This window comes from Taurulus bubalis (genome assembly GCF_910589615.1).
Source record: "Taurulus bubalis genome assembly, chromosome: 17".
In the NCBI taxonomy this organism is placed as follows: domain Eukaryota; kingdom Metazoa; phylum Chordata; class Actinopteri; order Perciformes; family Cottidae; genus Taurulus; species Taurulus bubalis.
In genome coordinates this window covers 12,490,071-12,516,435 of record NC_136605.1, presented here as the reverse complement: position 1 = coordinate 12,516,435, position 26,365 = coordinate 12,490,071, and the positions used below count along the sequence as shown (strand labels likewise).

Here is a 26,365-nt window from a genome sequence, read left to right as displayed (position 1 = left end):
AGAAAAAGGGCAGTTTGCTTGGGGTGCTTAACAAATGAATCCAAGTAGCGTCAAAATTCGAAGGGAAGCACATTAATACTCCCTAATATAAAATAAAAGAGCCCAGCACGTAAGTATAAATGAGATATGTGATGTACAACACAAAACAAGGGAAGAGCTGCCATCACCACATCTAGTAATAATGAACTAGAATAAGTCGAGGTTGGGGGATGGTTAAGGGAGAAATATGCCGTGTGATATAGGTACGAATAAACGGTAGAGCCAGTATCTGAATAATTAGTGCAGGTTTGTCATAAAGAGTCCTTGTTGATTCATCTTCCTGGTGAGAGTCAAATGACACTAATCAACTTCATTTCTCTGTCTTAACTATTTACGCATATTTATGATGCCCTTTTTAAAACACCAACCTACACCTATGACAATTGTGAAAAAAGTACCAATCCACATGCACTAGGTTAGTCTGCTCTTAACACATTTTCTCTTTGGTATAATTGTGTCTCAGTCCCATTTTGATGAGAACATTAAATGTATTCCGTCTTTCAAAGACAATATCTTGGTTAATAAAAAAACAGTTTAACATAAATGTGTTGATGGAAAAAAGGCAGATGCAGTGAGATGAAGAGGACACAGCCAGTCTAATAGAATTAATTCACAGAGGTTTTCGGATGAGAAGAATCCAGTGTTGCTTTATTTCTTTTCACTAGATGGCCTCTACAAGACCAGTTTTTTTTTTAAGAAATGCAAATGCGACATCACACCAAGAAAAACAATGTCACATTCTCATAAAGCGCTCTTGGCATGAACAAACAGCAACATTGACAATAAATAAAATGTTGGCGAACAAAATAAAACTTTGTGAACAAAAAATACTCAGGATTGCATATCAAACAAGACAAAATATAGACAAAATGTACTTGGCACAAATTAAATAAATTTAAGTAATTTTCAGATTGAGTGAACCTACTCTGTCCATTGCTTTGTGAATCTGATTGTCCTTCACAGTTAGCATTGAGTATGTGCGTGTACTGTACAAAATAGACACAGATGGCTGGTGAAACTAAAATAGACTAATTCCAACAAATCTCCAGAACTCAATATCTTACTTTGTCAGTACCTTGGCCTTCATAGTCACACTCCCAGGTGAACTTTTGCTGCATGTTTGCACGAAACAAAACTGCAGGTACATGTGCAAGAAACCATTGTCACAATGCTAAGCCAATATGTATGCACATAGTGGCGGACAAGTATTCAATAAGTTACCAGTGATGTCTGATTTGAGTTCAGTACAGGTGCTTGGCATGTGTTCAATTTAAATGAAGGAAATAAAGAGAATAAAAGACACTTTGGTATTTTGTGGATCATGGTGTCGAACTATGCATTCATTTAACACATTTTCAGATCCAGTCTTGTTCTAAATTGATTTTGGACATGATTATAGTGATGCCAGGACACTCATCACACACAAATATTGTGTCAAAAGGTTATATATCATTGATCTTAAATTATTTTTGACCCGTGATTGCAGTCCAGTGGGATCTGCCTTGTGATGATGACCAACTGAGAGGTACATAAATAAAAAGATGTTTTTAAAATAGGATAACAACAATGCAAAGTAACAGAACACTTTTACAAAAAAGCCACTTGACCTATTTTTTTTAAACAGGATGACTCCTATCTCTCAGAAAGTGAGTCTTCTGTTATAGACTAAATCCTTCTGTCTTTGTTTGTGCTCTGTCTGTCTGTCTATCTCAGCAGGGCATATGCAGTGCAACACTAACATCTCCAATCTTGACTTCCCAAAGCAAAGGAAAAACGACGTAATGTATTCTACACCCATATAAAAATAAATCAATCGCAAACATGGAAAGATACATCTCATATATACAATAAACTCCTATATAAAATAGCTTTTATGTACATATAGACAACATACAACAATACAATAATTGACCTGTACAATGTACACCTGAACAGTTAAGACAGGCGAGAGGTACTGAAGTGTATGGCTTGATTGGGAACATTTTTTTATATTTACAGACATCAACTTTACATCCTTTACATGTTTTCAACTTCCCTGGAATGAAGAGGTCTATGGAGAGCCCCATGCCTCACTTTTCGTTTCCATTCCCTTAGGTAAGGCTACCTTTTGAAGAATTGGTCCGCAGAACCTATTCAGCCTCATAATACTTTGCAGTCAAATGCACTCTCAGTTCTCCTTTGGTGACATATATGATAGGAGTAGGAGGCATGAGTCCTACAACCATTTATGAAGCTGTCTATCACATGGATCCATTAAAAAGAGATTAGTTGGACTATTGAACTTTGTGAAGACCTAGACTTTCTTATATTCCCCTTGAAAGGATCAATCAGTTATGGACATCCCCTTTACTTCCACAAAGGTTAGATGCCAATAGACTCCAGTGTGTAACCTCAGACAGCCCTGCTTTGGTGCTGACATTTAGTCCATCGGTCCTTGAGGCATACCCAAGGTGCACTTTGTATCTTCCCAGGCCGGAGGGTCTTGTAGGTAAAATCATGGACTTGTATCCTTCCTCCAAAGGAGTCCTTCAGTAGTGTCCTTGTGTCCTCTTTCAGCACAAGATGGAAAGCCCTTCAGTAGTGACTAATTGACCAGCAGTGGGGTCATACGTCCCTGCCAGGTAGTAGAGGTCTGGGGAGGTACTGTTCGGCTTCTGATTGCGAGTCAGACACTCGTACTCCTCCCTGCTCACCACCTGGCACTTATGAGAGATTGTCTGGACGTCATTCTCATCCTCATGACACGACTGGTAAAGGGCATGCTGGATAGAGAAACGACAGAGTAAATTGCATCATTATATTTAGGATATTTAGAATATTGTCATTTGAATACCACTTTGCTACAAATGACTAACAGTCCCCATAAAATCGTAAACCTACATCACGGCTCACCTTCCCATCTCGATGCCTCTTGCCGAGCTTGGTCTCTTCAGGGTGGTAGAACCACTTGACTTTCACCACCATACTGGAGGTCCAGGATTCCCAGAAGTTCTCAATACGACCTACGTATGGGAGGTTAGGACGTCCAGCCGAAAGGAACACAGCGCAATCTCCCACTTTCACCGTGTCTCTGCCTCGCTCGATGGCCTTATAAAAAAGCTTCCTGGCCTTGCCTTTTAGACCTCGCCGCTGTGGAAAACCAAACACTTTTATCAATCTTGTTTGATAACGATGATGATTAATGAGTATTACCTCTCTTGCCCTCTAGTTTAGTATTCTAAGATAACCACACTGATATTATGAAAGAAAATGACAAATACAGTATGTGCTACATTGATGCAGTAGAAACATGGATGGTCTATTCTTACTTGTGTGGGGTTTCCTGACCACCTCCACATTTGTCGTCCTGCCATGAATGCAGACAGCTTAGGCCTTGGAATAAATGCGGTGTCATCTGGAAGCATCCTAGGTTTCTTCACACAATCCTTCGTTGATTTAGAGGTGGAGCTGGTGCATTCTTTCCTCTTCAGGGACTTGTTGTTGGAGATCTGGTCAGATGGGTCTCCTTTGGCGTTGGAAACGGCCACAGCTTTGGCCACAAAAGAGTGCTGGTGTGGCCTTGAAGACGTGGACGGTTCAGAAGGTTGCAGGAGGCCCCGGTGGGAAGACATACAACTCTGAAGCATCAATGTAGAACTGTCCTCATCCTCTGAGCTGTAAGAGGAATCATTATCTGAGGAGGACAAGCTGGAACTGGAGATAGACCCTGAAGAGGAGGAGCTTGAAGAACCGGAAGACGATGAGGAGACTGAGAGACGAGACAGGAAGCGGCCAGCCGTCCTTAGTCCTCCTGGGGCTGCAGCCAGTGCAGCCGTCCTTAGTCCTCCTGATGCTGCAGCCAGTGCAGCCGTCCTTAGTCCTCCCGAGGCTGCAGCCAGTGCAGTCGTCCTTAGTCCTCCCGAGGCTGCAGCCAGTGCAGGTGTCCTTAGCCCTCCTGAGGCTGCAGCGAGTGCAGGCGTCCTTTGTCCTCCTGATGCTGCAGCCAGTGCAGGTGTCCTTAGCCCTCCAGATGCTGCAGCCAGTGCAGGTGTCCTTAGCCCTCCAGATGCTGCAGCCAGTGCAGGTGTCCTTAGCCCTCCAGATGCTGCAGCCAGTGCAGGCGTCCTTAGCCCTCCAGATGCTGCAGCCAGTGCAGGCGTCCTTAGTCCTCCTGATGCTGCACCCCGTGCAGCTCTCCTCCTCTCTTCCTCTTCATCATCCAGATCAGAATAGGAGCTGTTACAGTCTCTGTGGGTGCTAAAGCCCAAGTCGCCATATTCATCCAGGCGCAGAGAATAGGAGGGCTTTCTTTGGGGTGTGGTTCCTTTCCGGAGAAGTTCTACTTTGGAGGCACCACCCTTTTTGTTGTCTTTAACCAGCAGGACTGGGTGAGAGTAAGCCTCTGTCCTGGGCATGCCACCCACACTGGAAGAGCCACCTCGCAACAATAGAGCTTTGCTGTTCTTTGTCTTGGGGGAAGTCACTCCTTCATGATCTAACTTGACTAAGAACTCTTGTCCAGACTTCCTGCTTCTTGGCACAATAAGCTCATCTTGCCTGCGCCTCTGGCCATATGTTCCACTCCTGGGGGCCAGAGATAAACCTTGATTTGGCCCTGTAGACTGAGTACAGAAGGAAGAGTAGCCATTTGCAATGCTGCTGAAGGAGTCCACCTCAAAGGAGCTGCTGCTGAAAAGGCCTTTGGCAGGGGTGGAGGTCAATGGCTGGCTCCGAGCAAAGGGGGACAGGTCATCTTCCGTCCCTCTTAATGCCTTCCTGGGTGCCCCATTGAGCTCAAACAGGTTGTCGGACGACCTCTTCCTGGTGTTGCCCAACGAAGGCCAACCCAGGAAAGGTGGAAGATTTTTATTGGCATTCTCAGCCTGCTGTTGCTGCTGCTTTTGTTTTTTCCCAGAGCCCTTTGGTCTCCCTAGAATGAACAAAACACATGCCATGTTATTTTAGCAATACAACGCAAATCATGAAACGCGCCTCATTTGCTCATACTGTGCACTGACCAGTTTATTTGATACACCTGTATGTCCTATTGTAAAAGTTGATGTTGACATTGTGTCAATGATGTTGATTTGACTGTGTGATGATTGTTTTCACATTGTTTTAATGCATATGTCCAAAACAACACCAACAATAACTAAATATAGTCACAGAAATCACCACACTTCAAATAAACATCTTTTTGAGTTTTAACAAAGAATGATTATAATCTCCACATAATATAAGATATTTTTGCAAGGCTATTGTACTGTTTTGCATAACTGAACAGTGTACAAACCCACCTACAAAGCCCATTTTCAAAGATGGCTAAAATGCCAGGTTAAATCCAAATATATTTTATAAAATTGCACCATTCCATTTGATGTAATATTGCAGCTATGAAAACATTTTTGCTTTAATACTTTGCTCAAGCTAAGCAGTAGTTTTAAGGATTTGTTGTGAGTGATACTACACTTGAAAGAAATCTAACCTTTCTAGCGTCAAGGTAATTTAAGGTAAAATTATTACCTGGTCTTCTTTTGTGAAGAGGTGGAGTTTGGCTGTTGATTAAAGTATTGATACAGTTGTATCTGTCAGAAGGCCTGTCACTCAGAGGGGCCTGCTCCAGACTAGAACTTCTCTTAACCACGGCGTCGCTTGGTATCAGCAGGGTAGGAGATGACTCCCCACCTAAGGACAAGGGGCATATGATTATTAACATTTACTTGCAGGTAGACAAAACAGTAAAAAAAAATCCCAGTTTCAAAGAGAGGAGATACTCACAGTGAATCTGGTATCCTGGAGGCAGGAGGCGTATGTTTGGGAGAGAAATCTTCCCCCGGTCTCCATCATCAAACTCTATCATCACTCCTGCTTGCTTCCCTTCATCCGATGAAACACCTCCAAGAGAAATAAATCCACTTCCTTAGGTGAGCAGTAATATTAGCAAATGCAAAGATATGATAATACATAGATACAGTAAGAGTAAATATGTACATACAGACGGTAAACCGGAAAACGGATATAGACAAAAAAGCTGCTGTCTCACCTCTGCGAACGTAGCCTGGGTATAAGCAGCGCGAGCGTTCGCTCCAGTAAGCACACACCCTGGTTCCTTCACTAAGCATCGTCTCTGACTCTGGCCGTACATCCAGGACCTGAAGGCCAGACCAAAACATAATTAAGATTCATTACAGGCTTCTCACACACACACACACACACACACACACACACACACACACACACACACACACACACATGCATGCACACACACACACACACACACACACAGACATGCATGCACACACACGCTCACACACATACATACAAACAGTGTGAGAGCCATAGAGCATTGTGCATGGGCAGCCACTGTGCCACATTTCCAAGCGGCACTTATCTCATGCCAATGTGCCAGTCAGGGATGAAAAGAACGGAAGCCATGATGCAGTAAATCCTGACTTGCTGAGTAATACTAAAGAGGGCCTGAATAGAGGGGCTTGTGATTGCAGGTTGCCAGATCCTCCCTCCAACAATGCAGCCAGCCCCAGCATCCGCCACTCACTGGGGGCTCTTTCAGGTTGCTTTCATTTACTGTTGCCATAGCGAGGGACCCTTTGACTGATGAGGTGTGGATGTGGGTGTGTGTGCGCACACAGGGGTGGGAGCAGGAGCACGGTGAAGATCTGGGCGTTGGTGTCAAAGTCAAATAAATGGCTTTGGGACTAATTTAAAGACAAGATAGTGGAAGTATGGCATAATTAGGACCAGCTGCTATCTGATCACTGTTTAGAGAAGACCAAAGTTTCCAGAAGTGCTTTGTGTAGCACTGACGGGAGAATGAAGGAGCTTATATGGATGAGAGAAGGAGGAAACAAGTGATCAGATAGTAAAGGGACAAATATGTGTGAGATCTTCCGCTGCAGAACAACATTCACTTGGTGAACACTGGTCTTGTGGACAATGCTACAGTAACACGTGGCCAATAAGAGGATATAAACAATAACATGTGCTCTTAGACAAACAAAAAACGTGTACTGCACAAAAGCCCTTTCTACGAAGTAGGTCTAATTGAATCCTATGCACGTATGTATAGCTCTCAGTTAACTTTAAACACATGTATCCTGTGAGGTGAAAAAAGGCAGGGTTTCAAACTTACTCAAAATAGTTACATCATATTTGATCCTGCTTTAATTGAAAACATAAAGGTTCTGGCTAGTAACTTTAAGTGGAAATGTATGCAAATTAAGTTTGTTTCAGATAGCTCACTTCCATACATGCGGCACTTCTGCATAACCAAAAGGAAAATCCATTACATGTAATCTAATGTGTGTACAATTGTGATCATTTCCATTTCAAAATAATCTCTACTTTATCACTCATAACGTTAGATAAAATATGATCTCAAAACGATGTTCAAATTAGTATGCCCTTTTGGCAGCTTTTCCCTTCCCCTATTAGAATGATGTAAATGAATTATTCCAAGGAACAATCGTGCCAGTTGAACTCTGCTCTACTCCTCTGGGGTCATCATCTCTGGACAATTGAGTGCAAACACAACATCCTGCAACCTGTTTGGCAATAGTGAAGACTTATGTCCACAGTTGGAGAAGATGTGGGTATGATGGCTTTGCTTTAGTTGACCCAGCTGTTAGCGTCGTTATAGCGTCCTCTCAGTAAAAAACAAAAAATGGGATAAAGGTCACCTGCTGCAGTAAACAAGAACAACTCCATTCTGATGCAAAGCACACCAAGAGGCATATATTACCTAAATGCAAAGAAACACCAGCCAAGAATGTGCTGCGGTTTCTACAATGTATAATTATGTCTCTTTACATGGATTACTTACATACACTGTAATTGTATCTTAACATATGAGTGAAAATTACATATTCAAACAATCTTGTGGTTTGGGGAAGAATTTGAACCACTTAGGTGCGACTGAAAAAATAAAGGGGTGAACAATTTTAATGTGGAATAATACACATATTATAGTGTCGCCACTTTTAAATCATTCCAGGTCATCATTAGCTAGCTTCTTTTCATACATCATTGACTCGTATTGATCTAAACCTTTAAATAACTGTTTCGAGGGGATGTAAAGTTCATATCATCTTCCATTTTAACTCCAAAAAATGAATGGATCCACATGTTAGTGGGACTATCCGACCCACACTCAGAGCTGGGTTTAACAGATATCCACAGACCCTCACCTCCACAAACCCAAAGATCCTGCCTCCCATATGTCCATATGCATTTAATAGGTTTAAATGGTTCCAATGACCCTGAGAGACAGTCAAGGGATGTTTGAAAAGAAAAAAGAAGGGCCTGGCAGAGCTACAGAGACACTGGAAGGCTATGGAGAATTGCAGAGGGTAAGAAGGACGTCTAAGAGGGGAAAACAAGTGTTGAGTGACCCCCAAAGACCAAGCAACTGAGGGTTTTTTCCTGTAACAAAGAGTGTTTTAGTGCAGTGAGGTGAACTTACAGCTTCCTGTAGCAGCTGCTCCAATGAATAGATTCTTGGGCGGTTTCCTCTTTCACCGTAGATAACAATGCTAAAGCTAGAGGAAAAAAGCACAGCAGAGAGAGAGATAAATATATTTTCAGATGCTTGTATTATGTTGCTTGGCTCCCATGTCATGTGTTACTCCCACTCTGCTGTTGTTAAAGCATATTTTTGCTGCCTGAGCTGGAGGGCCTTATTGATGGTCAGAGCTAGGAATGAAACGATGTAGGGTATGTAAGGAAAGGAAGTGCTAAAGTCCTCTTTTTTGTGAGCCCCAATACACCATGTATGCAGGATTTCTTCTGTGGTGTGTGGATGTCTGGGAGGATGTTCTAGCCTTAAGGGTAATTCATCCATTTGATTTCCCACCACCTCTAGCAAAGCCTCAGCTATTACATGGCAATGCCACATTGTGCAAGGTTTAGCTCATGTGCAGAATGAACACTCACAAACAGATGTAAACATGTCACTGTAATTTGAAAGATTGAAGCGATCTAAGAACTCTTTCACATCTACCTCGTTTGGTCCGATCTGAATGGGAAAAAGCCTTCCATCTGTTGTATCAGCCTCAGTTTGATTTCAACATTAATAACCATAATACTCTGAAGGCATATATGATATATGTGTATTAAAAAACATTCCGACAGATCATTTGAACCACTGCTTACATGTCGGGTATTTCCAGTGTGTGGACTCTGGCAGCGTATAGAAGCTCATCGTCCTTAGAGATCAGCACCTTAAGTCCATCGGTTAAGAGTTCTTTGGTCACGGCGCAGTTAGGAACTGTATCAAGAAAAACCAATATCACATTTAATATTTCACAACCTCACTGAAACTATCTGCTGCTTGAAACACTGTTCCAAGATATCCAGCTTATCTCTGACCTTCGGGGCTTTTGTTGCTGTATGAGCGGCTGTTGTCTTCCTCTTCTTCTGAGAAGCTGCTGCCGTCCATCTGAAAACCCTCATCGGCCGCAAAGCTCTCCAGCAGCCGACTGACGGCTCGTCCCTTTGGCTGTAAAACATAACAGACGGGGACGCAAAGAAGAATAAATGGATGCAGGAATGGATAAGAACATAAAAGTGGCAATGGGAAGTGTGATAGAAGAAAGAAGAAATTGTTTAGCATGCTACTCAAAGTAGCAATTAACCGCAGGGGACTTCACAGTGCCTGTACAATCTCAGATCAGTAGCCATGTTTTCACTCCGTCACAGCAGAAGGTGTGAGCCACCCCCTTCCCACATATTTTCTCCCATCCTCTCCTCCCCTAAGATTACTCAGCAGGAGGTTGAGCTATGTGCGATGTGCTAAGTACTTTTAATAGTTCTACAGTAACTGTCCTCAGGGTGAGAAATCTAGGACAGTAAGACATTACCAGAATTTTTAATAGAATATATGAAGGCATTTTTGTAGAACTGGATTCTGTTTGGTGGTATGGATTGAGTGTTTTTTTTTTAATTCATTGTGTTCACTAGTACCTGCTGGTCTTTGTTCCTTCGTCCCCTGCTGCCCTCCTCACTCTGTGAAGATGTGCCCCCAACTGTCCAGCAACTTCTCCTCTGTTGAAGACGACATGAGGATGTACAAGATGAGTGGTAATAGTCTGACATAACTTCACAAGCACACAATGGTCCATTTGTGCACAAACATGATCAAAGTTTGCACAATTCAAGTCCTTTGAAGGTAAGAATTATGAATGAGTGGGAACGTGTTAATGATATAAATTATTTATATATCAAAATACTTTCGGCTAACCTTATTGATTGCTCCTCTCAACATGGTGCTCTTGCGGGTCGCCCTTTTTAGCCTCTCACTGGTGGTCGGGAAGGTGGCCAGTCCCATGCTCCTCCGGTAGCGGTTGCCTCTGGTCCCAAGACTGCCCCACCGAGGCTCTTTAGACCTGGGACCACATGGCCTTCTAACCCCCTCAGAACGGTGATCTTCACGCCGGCTTTTGACTGCAGTGGCCAGGCCCAGCCTGCAGGGGGGCTTCTTCCTTACTTTGACCTCCCCTTCGGCTCCAGACAGACTCTGTGTGCCTGTGCAGTTCAATTCAAGAAATAGATTTAGACCAAGCTAACAAGCCAGAAGGAGAAACACAAAACAGATGCTTCACATGAAGATGTCGGGCAGCTTTGTTGACTTATGAAGCAGTTTCAAAGGACGGTCTTACCATAAAGCTCCTGTCTTTGTTTTTTGTTCCTGGCTTTCTGGTTGGCCTCCAGTTTTACAACAGATGAGGGACTTGGACCTGTCACGGAGGAGCTAGAAGTGACTTCTCTTGGGGGTTGGACTCGGTAGTCTTGACCTTCATCAGTATCATAACTGCCTTCTTCTTCTTCCTCTTCTAATAGAAATAGCAAATAAGTCGTTACCAGCCGGTGAAGTTGTTTAACGTACTACTTACACTCCATCATTTCACAGGCACTTCATTAGCATTTAAGTAAATTGTTTAACTGTTCATAGAGATGATGTATGAAGTGCTTTGCCTCGGAGGTATTTCCTGGTGTTAACCCACGTGCTCCAAAGCTAATGTGCAAGGGAGTGTAGGAGTGAGTTTGTGTGTGTTTGTCACTGCACTTTATAAAGCAGCTCTTTGACCCAATCTGCGAGTCTCCCGGGCTGTCAAACCCCCTCACAGGCAAGTGTCCACAGCTGTGGCTGCACATCCAGCTCAGAACAGCCAACAAGGCCAATCGCTGAGGTGTCGACTATCAATGCACACCCCTGTTTTCATTTTTAACTTAAAACAGGTGAAATGTGCTTGATGCACTCCAACCCTTACTCATTTGCTTTCTGTAGCATTTTAAGTCTATTTAAGGTCAATGAGTCTTTTCATCCACCAAAAAATACACTCGACACGTGGCTGTTCCATTATACAGATAACATTTTCATAGCTAGCTAATTAGAAGTCCCCGGTTCACCTCACTGTCTTTGTTAGAGTAAAGGAAAGAACCCAGAAGTCAACACTCAAGGTCTTTCTTACACTGAGAGCCTTATTAGGTTGCTGTGGCCAGTTTCATTACCATCACTGTGTATGTCTCATTACCAGCTCTTTGTAGTCACTGACTCACCTTGATCAGAGGAGCCACTCTCTACAGGGGAGCTCTCTTCCTCCTCCATTGCGTCATGTCTCTGGCGGTGATCTCTCGCTCTGGGCTGGCTCAGACGGGACGAGCCCTGTGTCAGGGTGGAGGATCCCTTTTTACGTCCACGGTGCACAAGTCCAGTCCAGCTGTCTTGGGGGCCACTGTCCACACTGGCTGCTGAGAAAGTTAGCAAAACCGATCACAAATCTAGGTTAAGAATAGTATTTTAGCGATTACAATGTGTGAAAGTGAAAACTAGGGACGCACCGGCGGTACCAATACTGATATCAGATGTCAGGACAATACAAACAGAAATAGCTGGATCGGATATTGGTGACAAAGTTAAGAAAGCAATGTTTAAGTAAGGCCTGATGTTGCCTCACACATAAAAGAAGGATCCCAGTCCCTTGCACACAGTGATACATATTAGTTATTGATTAAACACTGATGGATCAGTACTTGGTATTAGACGTATTATATTTAAATAGATTAGATCGATTAGATGATGAAAAAACAGCACATTGTGCTAACTAAAACAAAACACAAGGCACAATCAATGCTGTGATTGCCATCTCTACCTGTGTCACTTTGTCCTCCAGACTCTCGCCTAGACTCGGCTTTGCCTGTGCACTGGTTTCTGTGTCCATGCTTGGGGTTGGAGTTGCAGGGCGAAACCTCCTTGTCTCTGGAGCCCGTCCCCGAGAGAATCTTTTTACACTGGCCTTTCTGTTTGAGCTGAGTCACGTCACCGGCCAGCTTGGAGCTGAGCATGCTGTGAAGACTGCTTTTTCTGCAGCCCTGTGCTTTTATCTGCTGTAACAGAGAGAGATGAGAGAGCCAGTTACACTCACGGTCACAGCAGCTGCAGAAGCATCAGAACGTCAGATGGAGAGGGCTCTCGTTGGCTCACACAGAGAAGAAAAAGGAACAGTAGAAGCCCCAATGAAAACTATATTAATATGGAGAGCAGTGGATTTGACTCCTGAGGGGTAACACCTAATTAGAAATAGTGTGCAACAAAGAAATATATCAAACGCAAAGAAACAAAGAGTGGCCACTTTCATTTCTAGATGCATAGAGGACAAAAGGGAGGAGGACAAGGGGACCCTGACCTGTGTGCTGCTGAGCCGCTCAAAGCCTCGACTGGACAGCCTCTTCTTCCTTCTCTGGCTGTCGCCGCCCCCTCCTAGGTCCTCAGGCGACAGTGCAAGGCCCGCCCCCAACGACCTGCCAGTCAAAACAAGGGAGAAGCATTCATTAGAGAAGAATGGCGGTGGTTTAAAAGAAGAAGAAAAAAAGGGGGTAGGACATCACAGGGGAAAACGGAGTTGAGTCACCTCTCTGTGGGATCTAATAGGTCTCCTTTCTATGTCTGATGAACAGAATGGTAAAAAAGGACATGGCGAGCCCAGTGTCTGAACCACACACTTGAAAAATTGGGATCTAATGAGGAACCTGGGATTGTTTGAGGGCAGTGTGGCATAAGAAGCCTTAATCTTTATCTATCTAGGGAGTGTCTGTGCAGCCTGTGAAGCACTGCATAGCTTTGAAAGATACACTGAATGGTTGGAAGGCATTGCAATTGTATGCTGCTCTATTGTTCTCAGTGAATATCATAGCTCTCCAGTTGCATTTTCATATCACTGAGGCACACTCTTTCCCCTACGCTGAGCAGCATCACAGGCCAACCACTCCAAATGCCCTTGAATTTCCCTCTGGAAGTCTGCCCATAGACCACACCGACGTGAGCCAGGCCATGCTCAAACAAAAGATTAACTTCCCCTCTCCTAGTGTGCGTGCAGCCTAGGAAATGATTCACATTTACAGAGTAAGCATGGTTGAAATGTGAAGTAGATAAATAAGGCACATTCAACGTTCAATTTTAGTTATTTCTCGGCAGATTCTACCACATACAACTCTGTAACTAGACACATTGTTTAAAAATTACATGTGTGTGCTGCTTTAAAAATAATAATTATGTACGCCTTAATTGTGTGTAAATCTCATGATGAAGATAGTGTCGGCGCGCAGCTGGAACAGAATGAAGGCGATTGTCGGGCAGTGGGACCGTCTGCCCACTGACTGACAGGAGAGTGACAGAGGTGGCAGTGAAGTGTGAGTTGTCCCTGTGAGGCAGATCCCGCCACGGCTTGCCTTCCACTGCTGACAAACCCAATATGACAGAGGCCCTCCCCTCATTGGGGGGCTGAGCGTACAGTGACTAATTAAACATAATTGATTAGCAGGGTTTGCTGGCTAGCAGCAACTCTCTCCAGCCTTCCCCCAATCAATGCAGCACCACAAAGGACCCCAGTGCTTTACCCACAGGAATAACAGAGCACAGGCAAAAACAAACAATGCCTGCATAAATGCTCATAAGCACAGCTGCATCCATACCTAATTGCTCAGATGCATAGAATGCGCAGGCAGGGGCTTGGATTTATCGCCCACTGAAACACTGCCACACACACTCCCTGTGGTTCAAGCGAAATAAGGAAGGGAAGGAGATACTAAAAAGGCTGGGCTGTTACCCACTGACCCACTGGCCTCCATCATAGCACCCTAGTGTCAGCATCTTGTAGTGGCATGAGTGGCAGGTGCAGTACATGCTTTTACATAACCCTGCCATGTAACGCAACATGGGTCTAATCAGTCCCCAGTCTGCCCATTCCTTGTTCAGATGTGTCATGTTATTCTCTGCTGCATTGCACACACACACACACACACACACACACACACACACACACACACACACACACACACACACACACACACACACACACAAACAAAAGGGTGTACACCTGGCTGCCTCGAAGGAAAGTACTTGAGCTGTGGCTCAAATTTTAACAGAATAGAGCTGTGGTTCCTAAACATTTTCTGTAGGTCCCCTGTGTGGCCCCTGCTGAATAATGCATCATATATTGTATCACGTTGCGCCACCCCTGTTATTGGTTTGGGACCACTTGAATAAAGAGCCAGACTGCGGTTTACTGTACTGTAGCCTGCAGCTGACCCAACAACCCCCGTGTCTCAACCCCCACCCTCACTCCCTCCATTGCACTTCGCTGCAGGGGCCCGGCCCGTTACCCTTTCATTTGGGTGTCATTGTCACCCAGCATCAGCGTCCCCACTCCGATCAGTGCTGGCCTGGCGAGGGGGCAGGGGCACATGGGTGGAAGGAGAGTAGAGGTGACACCGCAGAGGGGCAGCTGGGAACACGGTGGACTGTTGCCCAGAAACCACAGTGAGAAAAGGAGGGAGAAGAGAACATGGAGCGAGAGGGAACGCTGCAAGGTGACATTTCGTGCTCTAAGCCCTTCCAAACCCTGATGACAAGGCTAATTGAAGCCTGACAGAAAACCTTTATCCTCGAGACCCTCTTGGTTTATCAGTTCCCCCACCTCCACCAAACAGCACAGGCACCCCTGTTTTGACAAAGGCTGACACTCGCACTTTTTAAAATGTCATCCACACATTTGGAGATAAAGTAGGATTTCTTGAATATCCTCCCATCTGTATCCTTGATTATCTGTCTCTCTCTATTTTCATTCCCCGAGAGCCTGGACTGTCTGACCATCATGTTATCCTTTGGACCCCTGGTGACCCTGTGAGGCTGTAATGGCAGTGGTGTGTCACATCCCTCCTGATGGGACAGATTACAAGAGAATTCACAGTACTCTAATTACATCCTCTGCCTATCAACCCCCCCCCCCCCCCCCCCCCTTCTACGCCCGGCCAGCAGCCAGCTCCCTCCCTCTGAACCCAGCAAAGATAAGCTCAACATGCACTACAGTAGCCACTGAGGTTTAAGATTACCGGTGTTGAAGCCTAATACTGTGAGCAGTTTTCTATGTGCAGTCCATATATCAAGCACACATAAATATTCTGTACAAGCAGACCTACACACAACTGACACTTATTATGCCGTCATACAATTAATGCCAGTGTTGATTAGATTTGAAAGGGTTCAAGTAGACTTCCTTGAATGGGTCAGCTGTGTGTTCTCCCATTTCCTGTTCATGCCAATGAGAGGACGTCCCTGTATGTCAGTGATACAGAGGGGCTTATCAGGCCAGATTGGACTCTAGCCAGCCAGCGTAGATGGGCTGAGTGATACTCACTTGACTTTTCTTTGGCCCTCAGAGGAGGACACTGGACCTGTGGTGAGGGTGGGTTTCCGCTTCCTTGGCCGCCCCGGTCCTCGTCGAGCTGGGCTGCGAGGTGTTTCCTCCTTCCTGCTCGCACACGCAGATGTAAACAGACAAGCAGAGTGAGGGGAGGTCTGAGATTCTGCACATATTTAAACTCAAAGAGGTTGTTGCGGCAAAGAATACAGAAAATAATTACATTTATGTTACTTTTGAAATCTCTGAGTGCAAAATAGGTGGATATGAGCTTATGGGAAAGGAGGATAAGATCAACACTCACTGATGATCGTGCTTCCTCTGAAGTTTGGCCAGCTCCTTTTGCTTCTCTTTGTAGCGACGCTGCAGCTCAGCCAGCTTCACGCGCATTGCAAGCTCAGGGCCGTCCATTGTCTCCATGCTACCTTTAGCCGGGCATACCTGAGGAATCATTGGTGGTTAATTTGAGTATTATTAACATCCTCAAAAAAAAAGGAAGAAAAACACATTCTTCAGTCGGTTATCTATTAATTTGTTTAAATTAAAAAATGATTAAAACCCTATAGGAACTTTGTGTTTTGAGGCAATAACACTGCGGTCTTACTGGTTCATTGCGAGGTGTCCAACTGCATTTCCTGCGTAAATTGAGGATCCTTCGGGCCGGGAAGTGTTGCTCTGAACCCGGACTGCTGCTTTCCTGGGAGTCCATCTCCATAGCACGGGCTGTGGCCAGGGTAGCAAGGCTATGGAGGTCAAACATCAGAAACTCCTCTTCTGTGATGGGATCAGAACAATTGTTTGGTTAATGTTGTGTCCATTCATGCTTGAATAAAAAAACTACAATTGAACTAGACTTGTGTCTTTCAAAGTTGTCAACAGAAACTCATGTCTAAATAAACAACAAAGATTGGTAGCACTTTATAATAACTACACACTATTTAGCATTAGTAAAGCATGAGTAAACACTTCATTCATAATTTATAAAGCATTGTTCCAACATGAACACTCATTAGTAACTCATTAGTATGCAATTCATGAACACAGTTATAAATGTTTTATTCTTGATTAATGTGCGTTTCATGATTGGGTTTTCATACTTTATAAATGAATAATTAAGTGTTTACTCATGCTTTACTATTGCTAAATAGTGTGTAGTTATTATAAAGTGTTACCCAAAGATTTTGTACATGTGAGCTTATTATTAAACGAGCATGCGTGGCTTATTATTTCAGTCGCATCTTGTGATATAGTGAGTAGTGAGGGGGGGGAGAAAAGAATGTAAGACGTTGGGCACATTAAACCAGTATGAGGACGCATCAGCATATCGTTTCAGAGGTCATATCAATGTGGACTCGCCAGATGCTGCTATATTAGTGGCCATCTGGGCCAAGCTCTTCATATATAGCCCAACTGCCTGTGGCACTGAATGGACTCTCTGCCCTTTGAGCCAAAGACTGAATACCAGAGGTTGCAGTTTAGTCACAGAGAAGAAACATGCAATTTTGTTTACAAAGTAACATTATCTTGCATCTTTACGTATATAAATATAGAAAAAAACAGATTCTTCTCACTTGTTTTATTACTTGTTTTGGTGAAGACTATTGTTGTTACTCGACATGTGCCACTTCCTCGTGCTGTCAACAATATCGCATCACAAAGACAACATCACTGCCTCTAGGATCAGTTGATGATTCCCTTTTTATAGAACCCTCTTTGGGGAGCAGTTAAATGCATTAGGATGCTGTGGTAAACACAAAACATCCTTTTGCATGAATAAAATAAAGAAATAAAAAAAACACGTGGCGCTTTGAAAAACAAGGAAGCTTTTAAAGGCACTTTAAAACAATGGGGTCTAATTAGCCAGGCAATGCTCCAGGGTGCTGAAAACATTGACTGCTTTTGTGATTACACACTAACTTTCAGTAACGTGTGTGGGAAAGAGAGGAAAGCCAATTGGTGTCTGTTTTTTTCCCTTTTTGTTAAAATGTGTGTATTTGCAATTGCGTGTGTGTTTTCATGCGTGTGTGCGTTTGTGCACACGTGTGGATCAAACGACGGCGGAATGGAGAGACAGAGAGACTGCTCCAGAAGGAAAGCTGGAAAGGAAAGAGAGGAGTGAGGTAGGGAAGTGTACACCACACACTAGTAGTTCAGCCCTGTCCTCCTGCTTTTCTCCCTCTCCTGAGGCCTTTGCATCGTTAGAACAGCCTTTTAGAAAGTAAAAGTGCCTTTAACACACCAAAGAAGAGAAACGGCAAGCCGGCATGCAGGCAGCCTCTCTGGGGACGTGTTAGAATCCACCAGAGGCTCTCAAGACCAGTGGGAAGAAAGGAGTATTTGGGAGGGAACGCAGAGTGACGGAGACTAGGCCTGAGGAGGGAGTGGGAGTTTGTCTCAGTGGACAAAGGGGAAAAATAGGCTAAACTACGAGAGAGTTTATGAATGTGTTTCTGTGTGCATGTATGAGTAATGGAAGACCCCCTGTCCCTCACCCTGACTTTTCCCACAGGTGTGCTTTTGCTGTTGCAGCTCCAGATCTGCCAGCTCACTCAGAAGCTCCATACCCTGGTGGGGGTTGGGCTGCGATGGGGCAACTGATGGGGCGCCAAGAGGGAACAAGGGAAATGGAGGTACGTCTGTGCAGAAGGCAGCAGCAATCAGCAGCTCCAGACTCCAGTAGCAGGGCACGAGAGGTTTGTGGGGCACGGCAGCAGTTGCCTGGTTTGGAGTAGGGGCAGACGTTGCGGCAGGGGAAAGACACACAAAATCCACTGAGTCATCAGGGTTTATCTCATTCTTGAGCTGCTGCTCGCTGTCCTTTGCTTCCTCAAAGGACGGGGGCCGAGGCTCAGGAGCTTCAGGGGAAGCAGGGTCAAGCTCGATGATGGTGGGCAGCTCTGGCTCCTGCTCTGCAGGCATGTTGACCTTTTGAGCACGATCCAACTGGCTATCCACCGCCTCATCATCCGCTTCCTCTTCCAAGGTGATGACAGCGTCTGGCCTTTCAAGCTCCTCTGTTGAAAGGGGGACTGGACAGGAAGCAGCCTCGCACACCGGGCTCTTAGCAGGGGGGCAAACCATCACCTCTTCCTCAGCGGGCCCCTGCTCCTCCACCTCCCTCTCTCCAGGCACAAAGTTGGCTGCTGTCACCGCTGCTACCTCCACTTCCTCCCTCTGTTCCAGGACTCTCTCCACCACTCTTTCCTCCTCTTCTTTCTCTAGTTCCTCGGATGGGAGTGGCTCTGGGAGGGGCCTGACCACTGCTTGGCAGTCTAGCTCCTCCCCCAGACTGGAGAGAGACTGAGGAGCATGCTCAGCAGGCTCCACTTGGACTGCTTCCAGGTCAGCTGGCTCAGCCAGTCGAACATCCTGGGGGGAGGGCCCGCTCCTGTAGCCCATGGCAATAGCAGGGTAGGTGTATCCAGGAGGCAAGTCTATAGAGAGAAAGAAATATAGATAATACAATCATCAATTGTCAATACTGACTAATGGCATCATTTTGTAAGTGAAATTGTGGATGAAATACAACGGGAAGCACAATTTTATGCAAATCTAAAGTCCTTCCTTATCAGGCCCATTCTAAACATTATTCCCTTGCTACCTTTGAGTTCAAAAGGGATTCGACCCAGGTAAAGGAACTGCACTCTGCCTTGATCTCCCAGCAGTAGGAAGGATAGAGGACCACACGCAAACGTGTGCGTTTATTATTTGAAGTGGGCCAGGCTTTGGTTTATCAGAGCACCTGACACAATTCCTCTGGCGCGCGGCGGCTGTTAGCCAGACATTAATGATGATGAAGAGAGTGCGGGGCCTGTGGGGGTGGAGGAGACGCGAGGGCTGCTATTGAGGTGTTTCTCGGTCATTACCGAAGTAACGGTAGTGGAAAGCCCCAGCTCAGCCGGCAGCCATTTTCTACAGCCTTGAGCTGTTCAGTCAATCAGGTTCTTGCCAACAGAGCCACCCACACATATTAACACAACATCAGCAGACAAAAAAAGATAATTTCCAACAGTGGACATTCCAATTACCACGGGATATAATGTTCAAGGTGATACAAAAATGCACTGTCCCTTTTCTCTTGCTGTGTCAGAGATATTTTCTTAAAATCTGGAACTGGCGGCATCTTAAACCGATTATACTTTAACAGGATTTCATTTGATGTTATCAATGTAGCTCATACTGAAGCCATTGCATGCCATGCAACATAAGGAGACCTTTTTCTATGCTTACCAGGCTCCAGAGACTGTGGGTAATCCTGGGGAGGCTGTCCCTCTCCTCGCTTGTCCTGGGACTCGGCCCCCTTGAGCATCTGAGATGGAGCAGGACTGATGGCCGGTGAGTGAGGGGCTGCTGCTGCAGGGCTGGGAGCAGGGCAGGTTGTAGAAGGAGTGCTCTTGGGATGTGGTCGTAGAGACGGGGACTGGCAACAAGGGGACAGGTGAGCGGCACAGGCCCCAGGAGAGGTGTTCCTCTGAGATGGGTTGTACGAGTAGGGCTTGGCAGGTTTGGATGTTCTCGGTTCCAAAATGAGTTCCTCTAGTTCAACAGAGGGCTCATCCGGCCTCTTCTGCATCTGTGACAATAAAATTAAGTTATTTTCATTTCTACATTTACAGAAGGCCCTCCAAAAAAATATCTGGGAGATCTCAAGCATGTGAATTTCTACATTTGCAATGTAATAACCAATTTAAAAAAAGCTACTTGCTCCGCAGCCTATATTCAGTGATTTACTTCATCCTGTGAGAAAGTCAGCATATCCCAGAAAAATATATTAGGGGAGTTAAAAATAGAATAAATAGTCATGTGAGAAAAGCTGACTCACGCACTCTGCTTTTTCACTTTTGTATGTGTAGATAGTTACCCAGCGAGATGGATAGATCTAATTCAATCGAACTCTTCTCAAATCTTAATATTTCTTGCATATTTTGAGCTGTGATCACCTGTGAATTGTGAGTGGCGTGATGTTGCATGTCCATGCCATGCACAGCTCTGTGGTGCTGCTGTTGCTGCTGCTGGGTTTGAGACTGTGGTTGCTGCGACTGGTGGCTCTGGTGCTGATGTTGATGCTGGTGCTGGAGCTGCTGGTGCTGCTGGAGAGCGTACAGCTCCTGTTGCCGTAGAAACTGGGATCGGGAGTACACAGCAGGATGCTGCATGTGGGAGGCTGGGCCCCGAGCACCATACACAGGGGGCCACAGCCCTGGCTGCTCCATCACATCTAATGAGAAAAAGGAGGAGGAATGTGACAAAGGGGACTACCTTAGAACAAAAATAAAAGCATGCACATACACACTTCAGCAACCTTTTTCCATCAACACTCTATTATCTACATTCCACACACACACACATTTCAAAACAGAGAAACCATTATGGATCATTTAAATATCATTGTTTTCACATCTTATAGAAACGACAGACAAATGTCTTTAAAAATATGATTTTTGGTTTCACAGAACAACATCTCCCTAGGCAGCAGCAATCCCACACTCTCCCCTGAAACAGAAAGCTGTCTCTTAATAACTGCCTTGAGAATTATCTGGAATGTTGGGGGGAAAGAAAGTCATGACAATGATGAAATGCGAACAGATGATGATGGCTGTAGTTTGATTAGCGGTCAAAATACTGGGGGCTGGGAATACTGGTGTGTTTGTCTCGCCGGAGCATTCAGAGTGGACTTTCCGCCAAAAAGTCCCACCTGCTCAGCCAAATCGCAGGAAAGGGTCTGCGAAAGGGCCCAGCAGGAAGCTTAGTTCCCATATCTGTGGGCGGAAAAGCTCTCAATATGTGGCTTTAAGGACCAGTAGAACTTGGTGTGGGTGATGTGCTATGACAGCGGTCCCACTTGGGAAGTAGTGGGCCCAAACTGGAGGAACCTCAATAACCTAATTTTGATTCTATTCTCTCGCCCTTTGACATTGACTCGCCCCTCCACCCCATTTCTCCTAGACACACCAAAAATCCTTGTTTTCAAAGACATAAACTTAGATGTTTCCTGTGGGAAAGCTTTTTGTGGATGCACTTTCCTTCTTTGCTGAAACTCCTGCGGAGCACAGAAGGAAACGTACCGTTGAAGATTATGAGCTAATTAAATGTCACAGCCTGCTCACAGAAAATGCGTCTACAATGAGTTTTGTCTTCCACTCACCCTTTCTCTTTTTCGTGTGTGTGTGTGTGGTGGTTACACATACAGTATAGCTTTGGATAAGCAACCTAACCCGCAGAGAGCCCTATTCCAGGTGGTGTGCAGAAAATCTTGGAATTTTGATGTATCTCAGAATGAGCCCGTTAAAGGGAAATTCATCAGCAGTCTTCACAGGTAGTGATCATGTGGACGGCAGATGACCTACCAACAGTTCCAATACTTGTAATGTAATAATGTCCATGTATGAGGCTGTACACATTTGCATATACATTCAATGTACTTTATAAATAAACCTGACAGAGAAAGAAAGGGTATGGCATACCCAGGTGATGGGTCGCAGGATGGGCGGGAGGCTCAGTGGGCAAGACCACCAGCTGGGAAGAGGGGTCCTGAGGCAGAGGCAGGACTGGCTGCAGAGGGCCTGGCATAGATGTCGAGAAACCTGGGGGCAGATTCTGGTGCAGGGCTGTGTGACCTATACCTGCTTTATAGAAAGGATGTCAGTTTAGATCGATATACCCATAACATATGTGAAACACAGCTGAAAATATTCAGAGTTCCAAAAACCTTTGTCTTTTCTCTATTCCATAAACGGGAAAAGCAGAACTTTACTGCCTTTGTTTAATGATCTGTAACCCTGTAAAAAGTCACACAGTTAGAATGTATAAGTGCAATCTTAATTCCTAAAACGATTAATATTTTCTGACCATAAGAGTGTCCTGTCATCCAAAGGGATGGGCTTCCAGTTCTTGGCATCCAATGATGGTGAGCAGAATGTGCAGCAGGATCTCCTAATTGGCCAGACTGGAGGGAAGTCCCGCCTGGGACCATGAGATGAGGGGTCAGGTCTCCATGACAGCTGTTGGAGGGGTGGATTCTTGCAAACTCCACCCTTTCCTTATTATCCCTGTCATCAGGATGAGACAACGGTAAGGAAATGCAAATGAAGACAACTGAAGGTTTCTCACAATAACATATTAGAAATACGTAGTGAGCAGTGGCTTTACAGTTGCTTACCTGATATATGCATCTCTCTCTCTGTCCAAGCAAGTCAGACCTATCTGTTCCCCACTCATCCTCTTTCTCTCCTCTTCGGCAGTAGGATCTGAAGGATACATGGAGCGGGGCGGTCCTGCGAGACAAGCATTATCTTAACCAATAGCTCTCACCTGGTGAGGACATGTTCATAAGTCTCTCACACTTTCTCAAAACCCTACTATGACTCACAACAGTATTTTGCCCCACTAAAAAAATGCTATTTGAACCACATTGAATTTCATACATACAAGACTCTTAATCCTTTAAATGCATCCTCAAAAAATGAAGGTTTTTCTCATCACTGGAAACAGTGCTCAGTGCCACGAATATTAGTTTTTTCAGCTCTTTTTTTGTTTTGCTTTCACTGCTAGGTCATCAACAGGTCACAGATATAAAAAAAAGGTCTGTGTTCCCCGCACCTTTGTTGATGCGGCAGTGACCTATCTGCTTACCTTTCACTGAGGAGTGTACCCTGCCTTGTCGGCTGTTTGGATGACTGTCCGCTGAGCGACAAGGTGGCTCCCTTTGTCTGGCCACAGCCACTGCAATTCCCACTGGCGGCTGCCGCACCTCACTTTCCCCATGACCTGCATCCCCCATATCCCGGCCCCGCCCACTGTAATCAGGGCGCTCGTTTTCATTGGCTGGGCCCTTTCTGGAAGGTAGAGTCTGTTTGTTGCCCTGCAGGGTACAGCTCCCCCCAGGAGCACCTGATTTGAGCGTTCCCAGCCCTCCAAAGGGGCTCTTCTGGGAGAGGAGCAGTGGTTGTTGCTGGTTGCTGTATTTTAGTAAGCTTTTCATGGCACTGCTCTCCCCCTGAGTTGGGCCCTGGGGCTCTGGTTGCTGCTGTGGCTGCTGCTGTTGCTGACTGATGGGAGATGCTGAGGGAGGCTGGGGAGGTGGCAGGCTCATTCCCGACTGCTGCTGCTGCTGCTGCTGTTGCTGCTGCTGCTGCTGCTGAGAGTGTTGCACACTAGTACTCCCTAAGTCTATGTAAGACTTCCTCTGCTCCTCCTCGGTTTGTGACATGTGGTGGGGAGGCCTCATGGCCCAGGGTGGCACCGGGGTCTGCTGGTGGTGGTGCTGCCCACTGCTGTTGCCGTAACCATAAGGAGACATCTCCATTTTTCTTTTCAGCTCCTGACTAGTCCCTTGGTTCAACTCAACAGGAGAAGGAGCATCTGGTCCTGGTCGGCCATGTTGCTGGTGGCGTATCCTGGCTACCTTTTGGCCATCTCTCTGCAAGGAGCAGCTAATGGCAGGACCAGGGCCATGGGCTACGCCAGTTCCACTATGTTGAACCATGCTTTTACTTCCAAGTGGGGAGGAGTTAGGTTGGGGTCCTGGATGGGAACAATCTCTGTAAGGAGACGTGTTGACAGAATGAGCAACAGAGTGTCCAGCCTTTGGCCCCTGGGGCATCGAGGGTCTAAACACATCCATGTCCACACCACTGTTGATGCACTCAGCACTGCGTGATCGTACAACCTGGTGCTGCTGTTGGGGATGTGGAGGCTGTTGTAGTTGCGGAGGTGGAGGAAGCTGTGATGGCTGAATGTGTTGGTGGTGGGGGGACTGCATCCAATCTGGAGCCTTATCTGTCTTTCTGTATGGGTGCTGTTGTTGCTGCTGCTGCTGCTGCTGCTGCTGCTGCTGCTGCTGTTGTTGTTGTTGTTGTTGCTGCTGTTTTCTTTGCCAATTACTATGGTGTCCGCCGCCTCCATTCTTTTCTATTACCTTATCCTTGTTATTGCCGCCTCCACCTCCAACGGCCACACCATGGCAGTCTGGGTTACCAAGCTGGAATGGACCACTAGGTTTGTCCCCCAGGCCTGCCACAGATGGCACAAATGTAGGCCCTGTGATTTTAGGTTCTCGCCCCACATTGGCCGGCCCCCTCTCATGTGAGGCAGGGTTGACTAAAGGGGCAGGAGGGGGCGGGCAGAAGAAGTCTGGATGGTGGTGTGTATGGTGGGAATGATGTGGATGGTGTGGGTGGCTGGGGTGGAGCTGAAGACAGTGGAAGCCCCCTGGGTGAGGATGTGTATGGGGGTGAGTATGAGGATGTGGATGGGGGTGTGCCCCTCCAGCAGCAGCAGCACCCATGTGTAAGGGTGGAGGTACAGAGTAGGACAGTGAGTGGTGGAGTGGTGCCTGACCCCTTTCCAGACAGTCTGAAGGTTGTTCACTGATCCTCATCTCCCCACTTATCCCCTCTTTGGTACAGCGATTACTAACGCTGGACCCCATATGTCTAACCTGGCTGCTCCCTCCACCCACCATGACCCCAAGGGCCGTGACCTCCCCCCCACAGCTGGGCATGGAGTTCTTAGCCCCTGTTCCGGTTCCTGCATCTCCGTTTTGCATCTTGCCATTGTGCAAGCAGGCACTAAAGGGCTTGCCCATACTCTGAGGGTGTTCCTTGCTGTACTCCATGGTAAGGGATGCCTTGTGCCTCTCCAGGGCCCGACTGTTGACCTCCTCCAGCGGTAGTGGGTGCTGCGGATAGTGTGGGTGCTGCTGATGGGTGTGGGAATGGTGGTGGTGTGTGGGCTGGGGTGGCTGGTGGTTGTGGAGCTGTTGCTGTTGCTGCTGTTGCTGTTGTTGCTGCTGCTGCTGCTGTTGCTGCTGTTGTTGCTGCTGTTGCTGCTGCTGCTGCTGCTGCTGTCTCTCCTTCGCCTCTTGTTTGCTACTGGACCTCTCCTTGTCCTTTACAGGTACCACTCCTCTCTCCACAGACGCCTCTTTTAGGCCCTTATGTAGACCAGTGCCTATCCCTGGATCTCTGTCTCTGCTGCAGGACCCCTGAGAGTGTCCTGAACCTGCCCTGGACATTGGTGGCAGACTGTGATTGGCTGAGATGAGAGGTGGCTGGGACGGGAGACCTCGAAGATAGAAGTTCTCTGAGAGGAAGGAAGGCAGGCCAGTAAAGACAAAAGCATTAGTCAAGAAAGGAAAAGGTGACGACAGAATTAGATTAGTCAGCGCTCATGTTAGTGTCCCCAGGCATCCTTATATCAATATCCTACAACAAATTACACCATATATGTTGTATACATTGAATTCAATTGTCTTATTTCTGTCTGATTGAACTTTTTATAATCTCATGCCTCACCTTTTTGCGTGTCATAGAAACGGTGCTGCCCGTAGAGAACGCCACTGTTGGCATGGTGATCCAAGTGGCTCATGGGAAGGAAAGTGTGGGCCAAACTCCCTGAGAATCGAGGATACCCTGGAGCTGCTGAGATGGATAGCAGAGAGAGAGGGAGAGCATTGATAAGACAGGACAATAACCTCCAAGATGCAGTTATCCAGGCTAACCCAGCATAATCCTTCTGGTCCAATGCAGCTGGTGGTGTTCATACGCAAATAAGCGCTGGCTCTGCCTGTCGTGTTTGCCTTTCCTGCCTGAATTTAGAATGCAAACAATACATGACAAGCTTGGAGATTGCTG

At 45.9% G+C, this 26,365-nt stretch overlaps 1 protein-coding gene across 1 annotated transcript in view; it reads right to left on the bottom strand.

The window, feature by feature from the left end:
- Positions 1-675: 675 nt before the first annotated feature.
- bahcc1a (BAH domain and coiled-coil containing 1a) overlaps positions 676-26,365 on the bottom strand; it is a gene marked incomplete at its 5' end in the record, with an annotated part of 56,195 nt that continues 30,505 nt past the window's right edge. Inside the window, 27 exons of the mRNA XM_079232960.1 lie at positions 676-2,801; positions 2,932-3,168; positions 3,348-3,865; positions 4,202-4,948; positions 5,542-5,703; positions 5,797-5,913; positions 6,062-6,170; positions 8,498-8,573; positions 9,187-9,301; positions 9,403-9,532; positions 9,997-10,077; positions 10,274-10,557; positions 10,692-10,865; positions 11,593-11,784; positions 12,186-12,420; positions 12,720-12,834; positions 15,729-15,842; positions 16,036-16,172; positions 16,336-16,505; positions 18,224-19,165; positions 19,962-20,304; positions 20,672-20,949; positions 22,196-22,357; positions 22,581-22,780; positions 22,891-23,005; positions 23,364-25,814; positions 26,027-26,152. Of these exons, the coding sequence (XP_079089086.1) occupies positions 2,592-2,801; positions 2,932-3,168; positions 3,348-3,865; positions 4,202-4,948; positions 5,542-5,703; positions 5,797-5,913; positions 6,062-6,170; positions 8,498-8,573; positions 9,187-9,301; positions 9,403-9,532; positions 9,997-10,077; positions 10,274-10,557; positions 10,692-10,865; positions 11,593-11,784; positions 12,186-12,420; positions 12,720-12,834; positions 15,729-15,842; positions 16,036-16,172; positions 16,336-16,505; positions 18,224-19,165; positions 19,962-20,304; positions 20,672-20,949; positions 22,196-22,357; positions 22,581-22,780; positions 22,891-23,005; positions 23,364-25,814; positions 26,027-26,152 (8,540 nt within the window). The 3' untranslated portion in view covers positions 676-2,591. The remainder of the gene's footprint in view (positions 2,802-2,931; positions 3,169-3,347; positions 3,866-4,201; positions 4,949-5,541; positions 5,704-5,796; positions 5,914-6,061; positions 6,171-8,497; positions 8,574-9,186; positions 9,302-9,402; positions 9,533-9,996; positions 10,078-10,273; positions 10,558-10,691; positions 10,866-11,592; positions 11,785-12,185; positions 12,421-12,719; positions 12,835-15,728; positions 15,843-16,035; positions 16,173-16,335; positions 16,506-18,223; positions 19,166-19,961; positions 20,305-20,671; positions 20,950-22,195; positions 22,358-22,580; positions 22,781-22,890; positions 23,006-23,363; positions 25,815-26,026; positions 26,153-26,365) is intronic.